The sequence below is a fragment of the Miniopterus natalensis genome, chromosome 2, assembly GCF_054644295.1.
Source record: "Miniopterus natalensis isolate mMinNat1 chromosome 2, mMinNat1.hap1, whole genome shotgun sequence".
Lineage (NCBI taxonomy): Eukaryota > Metazoa > Chordata > Mammalia > Chiroptera > Miniopteridae > Miniopterus > Miniopterus natalensis.
The window spans coordinates 163688646-163706313 of NC_142082.1; the positions used below are offsets into that span (position 1 = coordinate 163688646).

General features: G+C 43.4%; 1 protein-coding gene across 1 annotated transcript in view; it reads left to right on the forward strand.

Moving 5' to 3' along the window:
- GRIN2B (glutamate ionotropic receptor NMDA type subunit 2B) overlaps positions 1 to 17668 on the forward strand; it is a 394378-nt gene that overhangs the window by 331935 nt on the left and 44775 nt on the right. Inside the window, exons 6-8 of the mRNA XM_087814778.1 lie at positions 13944 to 14146; positions 15013 to 15184; positions 15497 to 15650. Of these exons, the coding sequence (XP_087670904.1) occupies positions 13944 to 14146; positions 15013 to 15184; positions 15497 to 15650 (529 nt within the window). The remainder of the gene's footprint in view (positions 1 to 13943; positions 14147 to 15012; positions 15185 to 15496; positions 15651 to 17668) is intronic.

Genomic DNA, 17668 nt, shown 5'->3' on the forward strand with positions numbered 1-17668 from the left:
TGAGCTCCAGAACCTCCAGCTCTGTGTTTAGCACTGTTTCAGCAGTACTGCAATTAAGGACTTACGTCAGCACTGTGCTTACTTACATTAAAAGGCTCTAAAGAACGTGGTGCTATTTTGTCTTTTAATTCTATCTCTATTTGTCTTCCTTCTTACTTATCTCCTTCCTCAGTTTGGCCCAGTATGTGTAGCCTTTTCCTAAGGCGGATATATTTTAGTTAATCTCTTCTATGTAATAACCACCTCAAAACTTAGGGGCTTGAAACCACTACCATATTGTTACTCATGATTCTTTGAGTCAGCAGTTTGAGGTGGGATAAGCTGGGCGGTTCTTGGGTTGATCTCACATGGGGTCACTCATCTGCTGCAGTCTTCTGGTGACTCAACCAAGGGTGCGTGATCCAGAATGGTCTCACTCATGTGTCTAGCTGCTGGCATTGGCTATCAGCTGGGCCTCATCTACATGTTTTCTCATCTTCAAAGGGGATGGCCAAAGCTTTTTCAAAGTTGCGAGCAGCATTCCAGGAAGGCAGGGTCCATTGCACTGTCACTCATCAAGCCTCTACATATGACACATTTTTTTGCTATCCTGTTGGTCAGTATAAGTCACAAGGGCATGGATATTGGGTTATATGATTCATTGGGTACCACTAATATAACCTACTGTCAATGGGTACAAAAATAATATCTACCTTATAAGACTATTCTGATCATTAAATTTGATAATGCTTGTGCATTGCTTAGCATGGTTCCTGACAAACACATAGTAAATGCTCAACAAATATTAGCTAGTCTTAATAGAATCACAATGATCTATTATCTGCCAAGAACATGTTCTCCTTTTGAAATCCCACTGATTCCTTTGTTTAACTAACATGTGCTGAGTACCCACCATGGTACTATTCCCTATGCTTGGCACTTGGGGATACAGAAAAATAACATCCAGCCCCTGCTGTTGAGAACTCATAGTCTACTGGAGGAGGCTAAATGCATAATTAAATATAGTATACAATGGCAAGCTCAGTGACTGAGGTATGCACAAGGTATTTGGGGAGTATCAAAGGAGGACACCTAAATCCTTGGCCCAGCCTGGGGTGTAGTGAGGAAAGGCTTCTTGAATAGACCCTATATGAGCTGCATCTCAAAAGCTGAGTGGATGTCATCTAGACCAGTACGGATTTAAAATAGGGAATTCCAACATAAGTAAAGGCACTCAGGGAATAAACAGCATGGTGTGTGTGTCGTTATCAGTTAAAGTCTAGGAATCCTAAAGAGATGAGACAAAAAGAAAGCAGAAAGGCAAGAGAGTGAGAGGGAGAGAAGAGATGGGGGGCTGAGGGAGAAGCGAGGGAAGGAGGGAGGGAGAGAAGGAGGGAGGGAGGAAGAGAGAGAAGGAGAGAGGGAGGGGAGTAAAGGGAAAGTGTGGGGAACAAATGTATACTCTCCCAGGAGGTTGGATACTATTCTGTAGGTGAATGAGAAGGCACTGACAGGCTCTGAGAGGGCTCAAGATGGGGTCAGATCTGTATTTTGAAAAGATGTCTCTTGGGACCAAGTGGAAGATGAACTGGAGAAAGATAAAACTGGAGGTGGGGAAGCCAATTAGTAGTAATCCAAAAATCCAGGCAAGAGATAGAATATCTGAGTATTGAAGCCAGCATGAGATCCTTTCCTGCCATTTCTACCCTCCAAAACTGAGGGAAGGAATTTCAGTGAAAAGAGGAAATGACTTGGTAATCTTAGTTTGGAATAGGGTAGTCCAGAATATTCCAGAAAAATGATTTTCTACATACTTAACAGATATGCTTGTCTACAAAATTGATCTTTTCTGGCTAAGGAGAAGTGGTAGACATCAGACAGTCTTAGAGTGAGTGTTATTAGAGATTCAGTGCTCTTTTGCATGGCTTTAGCGAGATCTGAATTCTATGACTTCTACGAGGTACCTTTTTGAACACACATCACGTCTTATGATTTTTTTCTTTTCTCTTGGTCTAGTCTTTTTAAATTATGATGTATTTTCAATGACTTTGACCTCTTCTCTTTGTGTTCCCTTGTTGCCTCAGTAATTTTTATGTGTATTTTCAGTGTTTATGCCTTGTTTCTTTTCATATATATTCACAACCTTGTGCCTTGGATTTCCTGGGCGATCATGCTCTCTGCTGTGCTGCTTAGTTGTCCCTGAAAACACATTCACAATCATCAGCGTTTACATTCAGATTTGTGGTCTGGAAAACACTGTCATTATACTTATGCAATATGTTCCTTTTTCAGAATGTCTTCCATTACTTTCTGTTCGGTCCTTGCGCATGAACACCCTGCGGTGCTAAAAACAGCTCTCCACAATCTCACCTGATGAGGTCCTGCTCCAGGCCTGGCCGTTTTTTCTAGCTCCTAAAAATTTGTAGGAGGACCTGATTTTGCTTGTTGGGTTGGTTGGTTTACTGAATGTGCAACAATTGGCATCATTTTTCTTTGTGTCCTGAGATACACTTGAGAGAGATGCTAGCCTAGTGTGTTTAAGATTTATAGGTTGATTCCTGCATTTTTGCAGATAACCTTGGCTTTAAACATATTACATACATTTAAAATTCAGAGGAGGATCATGAGGAAGATGTGAAACTCATCAGGAGGCAAAGGGTAGAGTGAGCTGGGGTCAGTCCAGTCAGCATTGTTTGAGGAGCGATGTGGTCATCTCTGGCTCCCGAGGGTCTTCCTTGATAACTTGAAGCCTTCTAGATGGTGTCACTCCTTCCATTTTATGCCTTTCATCCCCCTGCCACTCTGAACATGGACCTCTGGTGCTATGGCAGGCTCAAGGGACGTGGGGCGCCCTAAGGAGAATAGGACAGTTGGCTAGTCTAGATCATTTGTTGAGAATTATTACCACATGCCTGACACTGCTTTTAATGTGTCTTATCTAATATCTGAGGCAATAAGAAGAGTGGCAGAAAGCAAAGTCTCTGGTGTCAAACTGCTCGGGTTTAAATTGCTTGCTTGACTTTGGGACCCTTACATATGGATCTTATAGGAACCTTTTGGTTATGAGCTCTTAATCTTGGGAAAGGATTTGTGAAGGGGTGCATGGAGGTAGGAAGGGAGATAGAAGGAATGGAAATGACTGGACCTGGCACATGAGCCAGTTGTCAAGAGATGTCAAGTGACCTGCTGAGTGAGATTGACTGCAACTATAGGCACTGTGACTATCCAGGTAATCCCCATGGGACCCGGGGGCTTAGCAGGAGATGCAGCTACAAGTCACTATTGGACTTGACAACAAGAACTCTAGCTGGATGGCCCCATCTAAACCTAAGACTCTGAGAACTTGAGTCGAGGCCTCCTGCCTCTCCTTGCCTTGGCTCCATGCAGGGAGGCACTTGTTAGAGAATGGCTTTGGAATTTGCCTGACACTGGTGACCCAACCTACTTCTTAGTACCTGATACGTTCATAGAAAGTTGATCCCACCACAGCTACTGTCATTTGCTCTGTGCTCACCATATCCCAGGCATTTCACAAAATGTTCTGTGTGCATTATTTTATTTACTTTTGTACCAAAACCCCATGAAGATAGTTATAATTATTATCTATTACCATTTATAGGTGTGATAAAGGGTGCACTATGTGGACTGCTTTGATTACAAAGGATAGACACTCAACTTGAATTAGCTTAAGGAAAAAGCATTATTATAAGGATCCTGGATTGTCTCACCAGAACCCAGAACATGAATGCAGCTGAGCCTCTAGAAGAGCCACAAGGCAGGACTTTGATGTTCCCATTTATCTTGTTCACTCTCACTTATATATAACTTTCTCTGGCCACTGGCTTCATTCTTCTGTCTCTCCATTGGCCAGTTTCCTCCATAGGGTATAAAACGTGGCTTCCCATGGCCTCTGAATTTTACATATTATAGCTTAAGTTACTGGGATGAGGCTGACTTAACATTCTTTTTGGTTATAAGGCCCCAAATCCCAGGGATTTCACCCAGTGGGTCAGGTGCCCCACCCTTCAACCACTCAGCTGTAGCTGTGTTAGTGGATGGACTGGAAGCTGTAATTACATGACAGATCCACAGGACCATGTGGTTGGAGTTGAGGAAGGAGCAGTTCACAAAAGAAGGAGAGACTGAGCTAAGAAAGGGGCTGGGGAGAGAGAGTAATTAGAGCTGTCAAGACAGAGGATGGCTGTTTGGTAGAAAAACAGCAGGCATCTGCAACACAGAATTTAAAAGGTTAGGTAACTTGTCCAGAGTCACACACAGCCAAAGCCAGAATTCAAATTAGGCCTTTCAGACTTTAAAGCCTATGCACTTCACTAACATGACAAATTAGAACAAAGCAGTGGAGTGAATGAATGAATGAATGAATACCACATACATACATACATACAGGCAATCATGCATACATTCATACATATATACATAAATGCTAGTGAAGACCTTGCCAATCCAGCACTCAAATCCAGGAAGTCACATTCAGAATGGTCAGACACTGTGTACTTTTGCTCTGTCCTGACAACTTGTCATTTGAGGATGAGGGTGGAGAGCAATGAGAAAATAACCTGATGATGAGTAATATCAGTAAGCAAAGTCTGGGGCCCAGATCCCTAGAGCCTACCCACATCTGTCAGTCAGTTCGTCAGCATCCCTGCCGAGCTGTGTTCTGGAGCAAGATGAAGTCTTGGGCATGTTGTGAACATGTCTATAGCCCTGGGATTTGGGAGGAAGTTGATTCAGAGCAAGTTCAAGAGATCTCTGCCTGCATCCTGCATGTTCCAGAAGATGGTTCAGGACTCAGTTTTGGTTTTCAAGGGGAGGGGTCTTTTTGGAAGAAGGTAGATCAGAAAAGAAAGTTGAGCTCAGCTCTCAGTAATTGAGCTGCTCTAAGTCCCATAATGGGACTCTGAGTATTTCTGGACAAGGAGGGAGTTGGTGCTTGGGAGGTTTCAAACCCTTGAGGAAGGCATCAGATACTTCAGGAAGACATGTTGAATCATTTAGCCTTTCTGAGTCTGTTTAGCAAACTGTTTACAAAATGTTCTGAACTAAAAGAAACATCCATTCTGCCCTAGGGAGAAGTTAATGTAGAGAGAACACCTTCAATGGGACTCAGCCCAAGGCCTTTGGTAAATCTGGAAGGGTCATAACATTTTTTATTTCTTATGATTTCTGTTTTTTTTCCCACCTGAATGGAAAAATAATGCGCGAAACTGAAAGAATTGCATGAAGCTTACCCTGACATTTTGAAACAAACTGAGGTAAAAGTTTGAGAAGTTGGAGTTTGTTCAGTATTTCTCCCTTGCCACTTGAAAGCAAAAAAACTATGTTTCTGGGAGGAAATTGGGCACATAGGCCTTGCACTGATGTTCTCAATAGTAGGGGGAATGGTCATAACCGGGAGGGGAGAGGGGAGAGAAAAAGCAGCACATGCTGCATAAGACCAGTATTGACCAGGCACAGAGACACGAAATAACTCACTAGCGCCACACATCTTGTCAGCGCCCTGCCTCCTGCTGTCACCTGCTGCCATCCTGCCTGTCTGGCTCCCACGTGGACTTCGGTTGCCACTTGCCATGAAGCCTTTGGACACAGCCATCAGTCTCAGTTTCTGGGAGGCTGAGGTGAGAATGGGAGGCTACAGGGCTAGGACAGACTTTTCTCTCTCAGATCACAGTAAGGTAAGGAATAGAGGCCAGAAATATTCTCTAACCACAAGACATGGTGAAAGAATCGTAGCTTTTAGAGGCAGACAGATCAGAGACGAATCCTGGCTCCTCAGTGAGCCTCAGTTTTATTTGTCTGTGTTGTGGTCATAACAATATCTACCTTTTGGGAAAGCAGTGACAATGAAATACCATCATTCTATGTGCCATACCTGGCCCATTACAGCTACCACACTTTAATATCATCACAGGTCTGTTCATGGTGTTACCTGAAATGACCATACCTGTTCTCTGGTGCCGAGGGAATCAGCCACTTCCGTCCCTGGCACCAGATCCTACCCCAGCTCACCACTTCCCGGCCCTTCACTCTGCAGATCAGGAGATGTGGAGGGAGAAACGAGTGGCACTCGCTCAGAGTGGGGAATGCACAGCCCCCAGGGAGCCCAGGCTCTCTTGGAGAGGCAGGGGTCAGCCAGGGGTAGCAGCTGAGGCCCGAGATGACAACCGATGTCTTAGTGTCACTGGGGGAGTCGCACAGGTGCCAGGCGAGACTGGGTGGATGGGCCTCCGCATGGCGTGTGTGCCCAGAGCCATCAGCCCCCAGCTCAGTACGTGTGGAAGCAGTAATAGGCCACGGCAGTCAAGGATCAAGTTTGAATATGGAAATTGTTCTCAATGTCACGAGCGTGCGGCGATTAGAAGGAGCACCAGGCTGCGCAGTGGCCTTGTGAGCCATGAGGTGCCGCGGATTGTGCCATCGCACTTACAGCGCCCACACGGACCTGAGTCCCTCCGGGGCCACGTACCGTCCCGGCGGCTGAAGAGGCAGGACGCAGAGGGGCAGGAAGTGAGGCCAACCTCGCCTCCTGCGGCCTCTTCTTGAGAGAACACGCGAGTGGTGTCTAGTGGACACGAGGTGGCGGGTATGATGCATTTTCCCTCTGGTGACATCAGTCGATAATTACCGAGAACACACCTGTTCAAGCCCGTATAAGGGACAGAAAGGTAAAATAATATAGTCTCTGTCCCCGAGTGCTCGAAGACAGCCAGAGACAGGATTTTTATACCGGCTATGGCTAGCGTTTTAGTATGAGCCGAAGGAAGCAGTTGACCCACAGAATTATTACAAATCAAATAGAGCTTTTCCTCTGGGCAGCAGTGACCAAGGACAGCATCATGGAGGTGATGAGGCCTGAGAGGAGCTGAGAAGGATGCAGAGCATTTTAGAAGCATGGGAAGGGCTGGCAGAGGGAAGACGGTGCGCCCAGAAAGCAAAGCTGCACGTTTGTCACACACGGGAGAAACAGCTGCACATGCAAGTAAGAACAGAGAGCAGTTTGAGAGTGGAGTAGATCTTTTTTTAAATAGGGAGGAAGGCCCAGCCTGCATGGCTCAGTGGTTGAGCATCGACTCATGAACCAAGAGGTCACTGGTTCGATTCCTGGTCAGAGCACATGCCTGGGTTGGGGGCTTGATCCCCAATAAGGGGCGTGCAGCCGATCGATGTCTCTCTCATCATCGATGTTTCTCTCTCTCATCCCTCTCTCTTCCTTTTTCTCTAAAAAATCAGTAAAAACATTTTTTTTAAAGTGAGGTAGGGAACCAAACATTCTATATAAAAAGCCATTTTACTTCACAAGAAAAGAAGTAAAAGTAATATTTTGTGCATAATAGATATCAAAAATAGTCAGGAGACAAATCTCAGAATGAAAACAATATTTCCAGCCTATCTGACAGGTACAGTGTTACTATCATGCTCTACCAGGAGCTCCCTAGGAAGAGATAAGAAAGACAAACAACTCAATAGAAAATGGGTGAGCGATGTGACCAGAGGGTAAAAGAGGAAATCTAAATGGCGAACAGATGCGCGAAGGTGCTCCGGCTCACTGCGATCAAGGAGATGAAAATGAGAGCCATTAGGTACTGTTTTTTATTCCTCGGATTGGCAAACGTTTAGTAGTGATAAAAGTCTAGTGCTGGTGAGAATGTGAGCAAGGAGCCCTCTCCTGCTTTGCTGATAGGAATTTCAGTTGCTGTACATCTTTGGTAAAGCATTCTGGCAATATCAAGAACATTTAAAAACACAAATATCTTCCTATTCTGCTTTTTTATTATTAGGAAATGATGCTTTGGAAATACCAAAATATATCATAAATATTTATCAATAAGACTAGGACTAAATAAACTGAGGTACATTCATTATAATGGACTATTATGCCACTATTAAAAGGAGTTAGATCTACCCTCTGTTGAATTATAAGAATGCCCATGATGTATACTTAAGTGGGAAAAGCAAGTTGGGAAAAGATGTTTCTGTTATGATCTGATTGTGGAAAAACATATACATATATACACACATACATATCCCTTTATGCATACACACACACACACACACACACACACATACATATATATTGTATGAATCTAGAGAATTGGTAGCCACACAAAGGGTGGGGGGATGGATACGGAAAAATAAAGATTGAGCAAAATGAAGTATCAGACACCCAACCTTTGAAAGTCCACAGAGCTGGGTTGTGCAGCTTTGGGGGAGGAAAGACAGGAGTGCCCTCCCGTCCTCGGGTTTCTGTCCTGTTAGGCGTCTCAGGTGTGAGCACCGGGCGGCACCTGCACCCGCCAGCCAGGCTCGGCCATCTGAGGGGACGCTGTTTTGGGATGCAGGCTTACTCGGGCTGCCTTGCAGAGCCTCTGCCTGTCCCTTCAATTTGCCCAGGGAAACTGCATGTAGTTTTAAATTTTGCATCCTAAAAGTCTGATGAAGGCTTAAAATAAGCAGCAAGTGTTTAGTGTTGGATCCAGATGTCATCTCATGCAAGAAACAAAAATGCTTTGATTTTTGAAAAATAACCTTTGATGCCTAAAGAGGCTCTAATAAATGCTTTTGTCCCAGGATCTTAAAACGTGACTTTCTGTGCAGATGAGAGGCAGCCCGGGGAGATGGATGTCCTTTGCTCTCTGTGCAAGGACTACGGCAGCATTCACAGCAGCCCCGCCCTGCCGGGGTCCCCTCTCTCTCCTCCATGATGAGGGTCGGACAAATGCAGGGGCTTTCGGAAGGCGTCCTGTCCCTGTGGTCTTTTTTTATGCGTGGCCTTGTCAGAGTACTCACTGGTGCCAGTTTCACTGCCAGAAATGGAGGAAATCTGTCAGCAGAAGGGAGACTTTCAAGTCTAAAATCAGCACAGATTAATTCTCTAGGATCTTCATAAGGGAAAGCTTAGGGAAGAGCATGCTGTAGGTTTGAGAAGTAGACTTCCTTCTGAGAAGGTCCCCGCTGAACAGGTGCTCAGCTTGTCCTGAGAGAACCAAACCAGAAACCCTAACATGACTCCATGGTTTTCTGAGAAAACGAATCAGAGACTTTTTTTTCCTCTTGAGAAAGATGATTTCGGTCCTCAAGAGATCTTTGTAAATGTCAGTACGGCTGACAACTGCATTTTCATAGACAGATGTTGTTAAATGTGCTTGTGGTAATGATGTTTGTCTAGTGCTCATCTCTAAGGAATTCAGGGCACTTTGCAGCCGTTTTCTTCATTATTTCTTAAGGTTTGTCTTTTTCCCGTTCATATTGTGATTGTGACTATAACTTCATTCAGTTTTTCTCATTGGATTTTCTCTGAAAGACCTCCCGTCAACCCCATTTCCTACTGCATTTCCAGCATTATCTATTCACACTGGGTCAGACATCCTAGAAAAACATCAAGATATTTTCTTTCATTGTCTCAGGCTTCTCCTTCTCTCTTTACTGTTCTTCGTCACTCTTAAAACTTTCCCATTTGTAATATTTTCACTGTGCTGCCTCCCCTTAAAAGAATTTCTTAAAACACACCTTGTTCTTCTACATAAATAGTTCCTACTTTATTTAATTTTAGTTGTTCACTTGTTTCTAACTGTCTTGCCACATAGAGAAGTTGGGGTAACTAATATGAGGTAGTTAGACATGCTCTTTAACATGAGCCCTGTGTATTGGCGTTGTGACTCTATATTCATAGCAGGTTATTTTCCCCAAACTGTTTCTCCTTTTAATCCTCAAGGAATTTGTTAACTTGACTTCTCACTGCAACAATCCATGAAGAAACAAAAAAGAATCATGACTTATGACAAGCTACTCTTTGTATAAACAGATACTCCCCTTCCTTCAGGAATTAACCACTATGAACACGTTTCTTCTTACTGGGCTCTAATCAGAGGGAAGTATAGCAGGGAGCCTCTGTCCTAAAGAGATCCTGGGATTACACGGAAGATGCCTTAGAAATCACTCCCTTATCTGGTGGATGTGGAAACAGAGGCTCAGGGAGTGTTAGAAATGTGTCCATGTTTAGAATTGTTTAGGAGACAATACACCTGAAATTTAAAAAGTCACTAAATAAAGTAGTCAACAGCATGAAATAATGAATGATTTGGTGACTCTGGACAGAGGTGAACTGTTGGATGTTTTACAACTGGAGGCCAGGGAGGAGAGAGGAAGCCCTGATTTGTTCTGTTTGCCAATTTCATGGTGTCCAGGGCCAGTTTCAAGCTACCAACCTGATGCCAACAAGTTGAGAAGAGATGAGTACAATCCAATTGGCCCTTGAGAGTGATAGAGATTGTCTGGCCAGAGTGACCAGGCCTTTAAGGGGAAGGAGAACTGAGCTAGACCATTCTTCTTCACACATCGCATCTTTCAGGTTTGAAGGACCCGTGGTCTCCCCATCCAGCAGCTATAAGACTGCAACTTGGCTCTTCACCTGATGTGCTATCACCTACATTTCAAGGCCCAGCTCAAAGATAAGGATTTTTGTCAAGCTTATCCCTAATCCTTTCAGAATTAATCACTTCTACTCTGAATCCCAGAGTACTTGATATATACCAAAGCCTAACTTGATATTACTGTCAATAGATAGCGTCTTTCCCCACTAGACAGTCCTTGGAGGACAGGGACAGTGTCTTACTCTTTCATTGCCGGAGAAGCAATACTGTGTGGTGGGTCTGAGCCCAAGCCCTGGAGCCAGGCTCTTCAGCTTCAACTCCTGGCACTGCACTCACTCACCTTGAGACTGTGAACAAGTCATTGAACCCTCTGTTCTCACCTGTAAAATGAGAGATTAAACAGTAATCTCCATCTCACAAATTTGCTGTGATGATTAATGAGATTGCTAGATAAGTTCAGTGCCTAGCACATACTAAGCCCTCAGTTAATGTTACTTGGTATTGCCATCTCTAGCATATAACCCAGTGCCTGGCACAGAATTGGTGTGCAGTTGTTGGTTGAGTTGCATTAAAGAGAAGCAAGGATATGATCCAGCTAGCTTGACAGGAGGTTGGGAAAGAGCATGCTAGAGGGGACTGCACAAAAAGGTTATTGTCAGGGAAATGAGCATGATACAGTAAATAAGAATCGGCAGATCATAGAATTGTAGGATCAGAACCTAGTTTTCCAGCTGTGGTGTGATGAGCACAGAGCGGAGTGGGATCATCCGTGCCCTCCCCTCAGCCCACTTGTTGCAATAGCTTGTATAGTCTGCTGTAAATTTCAGCATCTCCTTTTCAATACTGTGCAGTTGCTTTCTAAAAATCTAAATGCTAGACTTTAAGTATATATACTATTAAATTTCATTCCATTTGGTTCACTCCATTATAACAATTAATTCATATTACTTCCAACCTTGACTCTGCAATGCAGCCTGTCTTCTTTGTTTTATGATCATGACTTCTATTTTGTTTTCTGAAACACTATACTGGCCACTTCTGAGAAGAGAGTTCCCTGACATGTCACTAGAGACGTCTTTCAATGTTGGCGTTGATACATTAAAAACCCCTTTTTATATGGATTTTACACTCCTTTCAAATCTAGCAAAGTATATAATCATCTTTATTATACTTCATCATGTTCATAAGGGTGTCATGAAAAACTTTGCCAAAATGCTATGTCTGCAGCATTTTTATTTCACAGATATAGGAAGTCTATCAGAAAAGAAAATGCAGCTGGCTTATTGAAACCTTCCTGATGAACCCACGTTAGCTCCCAATACCAACAACTTACTCTTCCAACTTGAACAAAGGGTTCATGTTTCAAAATAATGAAGTTAACTGTATCAAGGTAGATTAGGCTTAATGCAGAAACCTAGATGAGAAGTGTGGACACAATCCTGAGGGTGATGGGAGGTTGTTGAAATGTTTGAGTAGGTGCCACATGATGAAGTGATGTTTTAAGAGAGCTATCTGGCAGCAGTGCCCACAGTGGACTCCAGGAGGAACCTTATGTGAGGTTTGAAGTTAATGGCAATAATCCCAGAGCAGGCTGCTGGACTACGGGGTTAGGGTTGTAGCAATAAAGATGAAGAGAATAAATTTGGAATTAAAAGGGAAAAGTGCAAAGGGACTATTGTGAGGGAGAGAGATAGCAGTGGGAAAAAAAATAAATAAAAATAGGTATTTTTGGACTTCCCAACCATTTTCACATCACTGAATATGCAGAAAATAATATCACTTTGGCCAGTGGGGTAAAAAGGGCTGCTTGGAGATGGAAGTCCCCCAACATCATGGGTCCACAGGGCAGGGTCTTCTCTTCCCCAAGTCCTATCTCCCCTAACCACAGGCAGAAGACATTGATATCTCCATATGCCTGGGAAGCTATTTGAGCGTTTCTGCTGTAGTAATAAGCAGTCTTAGCAATATGAGGAAAGACAGACTTACATGAAAATGAGGGCCACCAGTACAGAAAAGACTATACATATACAAGAAAGCAAATGCTTGGTTCTGTATCATTCTGAACCCAGGAGAGAAATATGGCTCACACACTTGGGAGAAGGCTAACTAGCAGCAGGGTTAATTCCAAACAAGATGGCCCAGGACACCAAGCACCGCCTGTGTTATAGTGACACAGTGAAACAAGGGCAGTGGCTGTGTAGGCCTAACTGGGCCCAGAAGGAGGCAGCACCCGCTAGACAGGTGGGAGGGAGGCACAAACCACACCTAGGGAGGCACTAGATAGAACCTAAGTGTAGACAAAAGTGGAAACTAAGGAGGGGATTTTGGTTTTGTATGAACACGGAAATCTAAGCCCATTAATCTAAGCCTGCTTAAAATTTTATGAAATTCTGCCCATTTTTTGCTCCTTTTTGATTTAATACATTTTATTGAGTTAATACATTAAGTAGTTTTGTAGTCCTAGTGCCTTACCTGTGCACTTAATTTGCATTGCTGCATGGAGGAAATTATAGATTGGGAAAATGCAAGAGCTTGCAATCCATAATTCCTTGTGATAATTGAAGATGTTCGGTTATAGAAAATTAAAAGGTGTTCCCTCTTTCTTCAATAAACTTAATGACAGCGTGAGAACGAGAACCCACCAACACAGTCATGCAGATTGTTATAAAAACAAAAATGAATGGCTCTTCTGAAAGAGAATGGAACCCACGCATTTCTCCTGAGGATTGGCAGCAACGCCACTGTGAGCATGATTCCAGGGGGCACCCGCCTTTCACATTTGAGTATGTGTCAATGGTGCTCCCTGAAGTTGGAGCACAGCCTGCGTGGCCATATGTGGCAGCTCACAGAGGGACCTATATGATTTATCCCGGGCTTTCACCCAGCCCAGCAGGTGCATATCTGTGTTGACCTGTGGCATTTATCACCAGCCCAACCGCACTCCCTTCCCCAGCCAAGCTGAGTCAGATTTCTTTAATCCTGACTTATCATCTTATTCCAATTCAGATCTACCCAGCTTTCCACATGGCTTCCCACTGGACCTCTCTTATAAGCCGAACACATCCTTCTGGCTCATTTGTTTCAGTCATTCTGTTGACCTTTTCAAAGCTATTTGCTGCTCTCACTATCATGTTCATTGTCATAGTTAAGTAGAAAAAACCAGCAGCCACACTGGGCGGGAAACTCTGGCATCCTCCCAGCACTGGGCGCAGGCTTCCGTTTTAGCACTTAACCACACAGCGCTGTAAACATTTGTTTACATTTCTGACTCCTTCACTCAGTGTGAACTTCATGAAAGACAGAAGGATGCTTTGAGCCACAGGTCTTAGCAGGTTCTGGCACACAGTTGGTCCTCTTTTAATGTTTGGTAAGTAGGTGAGTAAATAAGTAGATTACCTTTCTTAGATTTGGACACAGTAGACTCATTTTGAACCCATAGTTTAAAGACGATTCTTCTCTCAATTATATACAATGCCTGCATCTGTTGGCCTTTGTTTAAATCTTCCTGGGTGAGGCTAGCAGAGCCTGCTATGTCTTTGCCAATGGTTTCTGGGCCTTTTGTTTACCGCTGTACAGGTGGGGAAATGGAAAGACAAGTCTCTGCAGATGAAGTACTACTTGTGGCCCCGAATGTGTCCTGAGACAGAAGAACAGGAGGATGACCATCTGAGCATCGTAACCCTGGAGGAGGCTCCGTTTGTTATTGTGGAGAGTGTGGACCCTCTGAGTGGAACCTGCATGAGGAACACAGTCCCCTGTCAAAAACGCATCGTCTCTGAGTAGGGCACCTTCCCCATTGGCTTTGGGTGGCATGGGATAGTCAGATTTGACCCAGCTATTAGCACCTGGCTGGCCTGAGACCTGAAGTGTAGAATGAATTGAGCACTGCCTGATTTTCAGTTACCACTGAGCAATGGGATTACTGGCAGCCCTGTGGTCTGATGTTGGTTCTGTCCAGATCATGACCTGGGAGAATTTCTGCTAATTATACTAAAGTTCCTTTGGCCTTGCCTGGTCTCAATAACTAGAATCTCAAGTTTATGGAGATTCGAGTTTACATTGGTGTTGAAATATGTTTTGGGGAACCAACACGTCCTGAAATTTTGAGATTTAAAAACATTTTAGAAATCAGGACAATGGTTCCCTTTGGTGAGGGTGGGAAGTGCCTAAAAGGGAGCATAAGAGACCTCTGAGGCAGACTCATAGATAGAGAACAGGCAGACTGCTCTGGTGGTGATGGTGAGGGGATGCTAGGGTGGTGAAGGGATTGAGCAAAAAATAAATAAAAATATTATAACTCCAAAAAAAAGGGCCTCTACGGTGCCAGCAACTCCTCTGTGTCTGGATTTGGATGCTGGTTTAATAGATGCTTTCACTGTATGAAAATTCATCCAACCAAACCCTTAGGATAGGTGCACTTTCCTGATGTATATTATACTTCAAAGGAGGATTAGAAATTGTGAGAAAACCTAGTTTGCTGCAGTGAGTTAATGAGAGAATTGCAGCTCTGTGGTCTAACTTATTCCCTCGCTTAGGTCTGATATAAATTGTGCTGAGCTGTGAACGGGGTTGGAGTTGTAATGGCAAAGGGTAATATTTTGCTTCTTATATAAAGCCTTGTTTTTTTGTTTCTTTAACTACTTAGGAATAAAACAGATGAAGAGCCAGGTTACATCAAAAAATGCTGCAAGGGCTTCTGTATTGACATCCTTAAGAAAATCTCCAAATCTGTGAAGTTCACCTATGACCTTTACCTGGTCACCAATGGCAAGCATGGGAAGAAAATCAACGGAACCTGGAATGGTATGATTGGAGAGGTGAGTGTCACGAATTAAGGGTCATTTCCAGATCATGGCCTGGGAGAATTTTTGTTAACTATACTAATGTTTCTTTGGCCTTGCCTAGTCTCAATGACTAGGACAGCTAGTTAATGGAGATTCACGTTTACACTGTTTCATTTCAATATCAAAAACACTCATCTTATAAATCTTAGAAAATATAAACTAGTAAGTAGAATATACTGTTCTCACTGTACAAAGGAAACCACGGCAGGGCCATGAGCTATTTTCCTTGGAGAGTCCCTTCGCTTCCTGAGCATTCTAATTGGAGCGTTGCGCCTTTCTCCCCAGGTGGTCATGAAGAGGGCCTACATGGCAGTGGGGTCGCTCACCATCAATGAGGAGCGATCTGAGGTGGTCGACTTCTCTGTGCCCTTCATAGAGACTGGCATCAGTGTCATGGTGTCACGCAGCAATGGGACCGTCTCACCTTCTGCCTTCTTAGGTACGTAATGTGCTTGCAGGCGTGAAGGAAATGGACATAAGGGCAGGTGGAGGGAATGAGGCACAGTGAAGGGGCACATGGCCAGGCTCTTTCAGTCAGGAGGTGGTTTGCTAGAAGCTAGGCTCAGCCAGGATTTCATTGGGGGGGACTTCAAAATTGATTTTTCTCCAATGTGAAAACTGAAGAACACCTGCTCGCCCAAAGAGAAAGGCATGATACCTTATAAGAAAACAGTGCTGGACTGGTAGTCAGGGGCGCCACTTTAGTCCCATTCCTGCTACTTATCACTTCACCTTGAGCAAATATGCTTTATCCTGGGACTCAGGATAAAGAAGAAGACACTTCACCTAGCTGATCTTTGAAGCAGCTTCCTGCTTTAATGATTTCTAATTGTGAATATTATTGAAATACCTATGATTTTTAAAATTTATTGATTTAAAGAGAGAGAGAAACATCAATTTGTTGTTCCACTTCTATATGCCTTCATTGATTGATTCTTGTATGTGCCCTGACCAGAGATTGAACCTACAGCCTTGCAACCTTGTCGTATCGGACACGCTCTAACCAACTGAGCTACCTGGCCAGGGTGAAATACCAATGATTTTAAATTTTCTTCAAGAATTGAGCTCAGTACTGCCTTAAAAGTTTTTCTGCTTTCACATGACTTTTCTGAGGCTTTGTCAGATAAAGCTGATATGATTCTCCTCCCCATCCCACTCCATTCAGTGCTTCCCTACTCTCCAGCATTGCTTAAGTGTCAGAAGCCTCAGATATGATATCAGACTGGGTAAAGCCAAGATTTCAATTACATGAGCTTTTTTTGTGAGCTCATATCCCATATTTTTGCAGGGGCTGTGAGAGCAAGGGGTTGGAAAAGAAAATGTCACCTTGAAAACAGAACACTGGGCCAGGAGACAGGAAGCCTGGTTTGATCATAAACAAGCTGTAAGCCCTTGGACAAGTCACGATCTCTCTAAGGGACATGAACTTTTTTTTAATGAGGATGTTGGAATAAGCAGTGACTAACATTTCTTCAAGCTCTATCCAAGGGGGGGTGAGGGAGTTATTCAATGAATGCACTGCAAAGTGGTGTTAGAGGTTCCATAGAAGTTTTCTATAAATTAATCAAGTTTCTCAGCCAACCTTCTTACTCACAGAAGCAAATTCTGGCTCTCCCAATTTTATATGAAATATTATTACATAGCACACACTCTAGGTATGCATTAATCCTCAGAGCAGCTTTATGTATTTTATTTGCTTTTTCCTTTACAAAAAGAATTGGAACATTAAGATGTACAAACAAAACTCCATTCTAATACTAACCCTGTCAACATAGAACTAACCTTACTTAGCTTCTGAACTGGAAGAGTCAGTGATACATTGGGGCAGCCCTAGAATAACATAGAAATGCTAAGCAGGGTGTGTGCATGCGTGTGTGTGTGTGTGTGTGTGTGTGTGTGTGAGAGAGAGAGAGAGAGAGAGAGAGAGAGAGAGTTTGGAGGAAGAGCAATTAGTTAATTATAAGGGTGAGAGAAGCCAATATTTATTGAACACCTACTATATGATGTGTCAGGTATTATTGTACGAACATTGACTACATTATGTCATTGATACTATCATTATACTCATTTTATGGCATAAGTACTGGATCTCAGGTTAAGCAATTTTCCAACAGTCAGCTAGTAACGGGGAGATCCAGGATTGAAGCCCAGATATGGCTGCCTTCAGAGCCTGTGCTCTGATACACATTGGAGCTCTGCAATGCCCTGGTCAGAGACGAAGATTTGATATAATGCAATGGGAAAGCACAGGCCTTTGCCCTCAGTGGACCTCACTTCATAACCTGGCCCTGCTGCTTTCTGAGTGTGAACTTGGAAAGGGCCTTGACCTCTGAGTCTTAATTTACTGCTCTGTAAAATAAATATGGTAATCCCATAATGAAAGTGCCATTACAAGGATTGTATAAAATATGTGTGGAAAGCACTTTCTAAACTGTAAAGACAAATATAGTGGTGGTG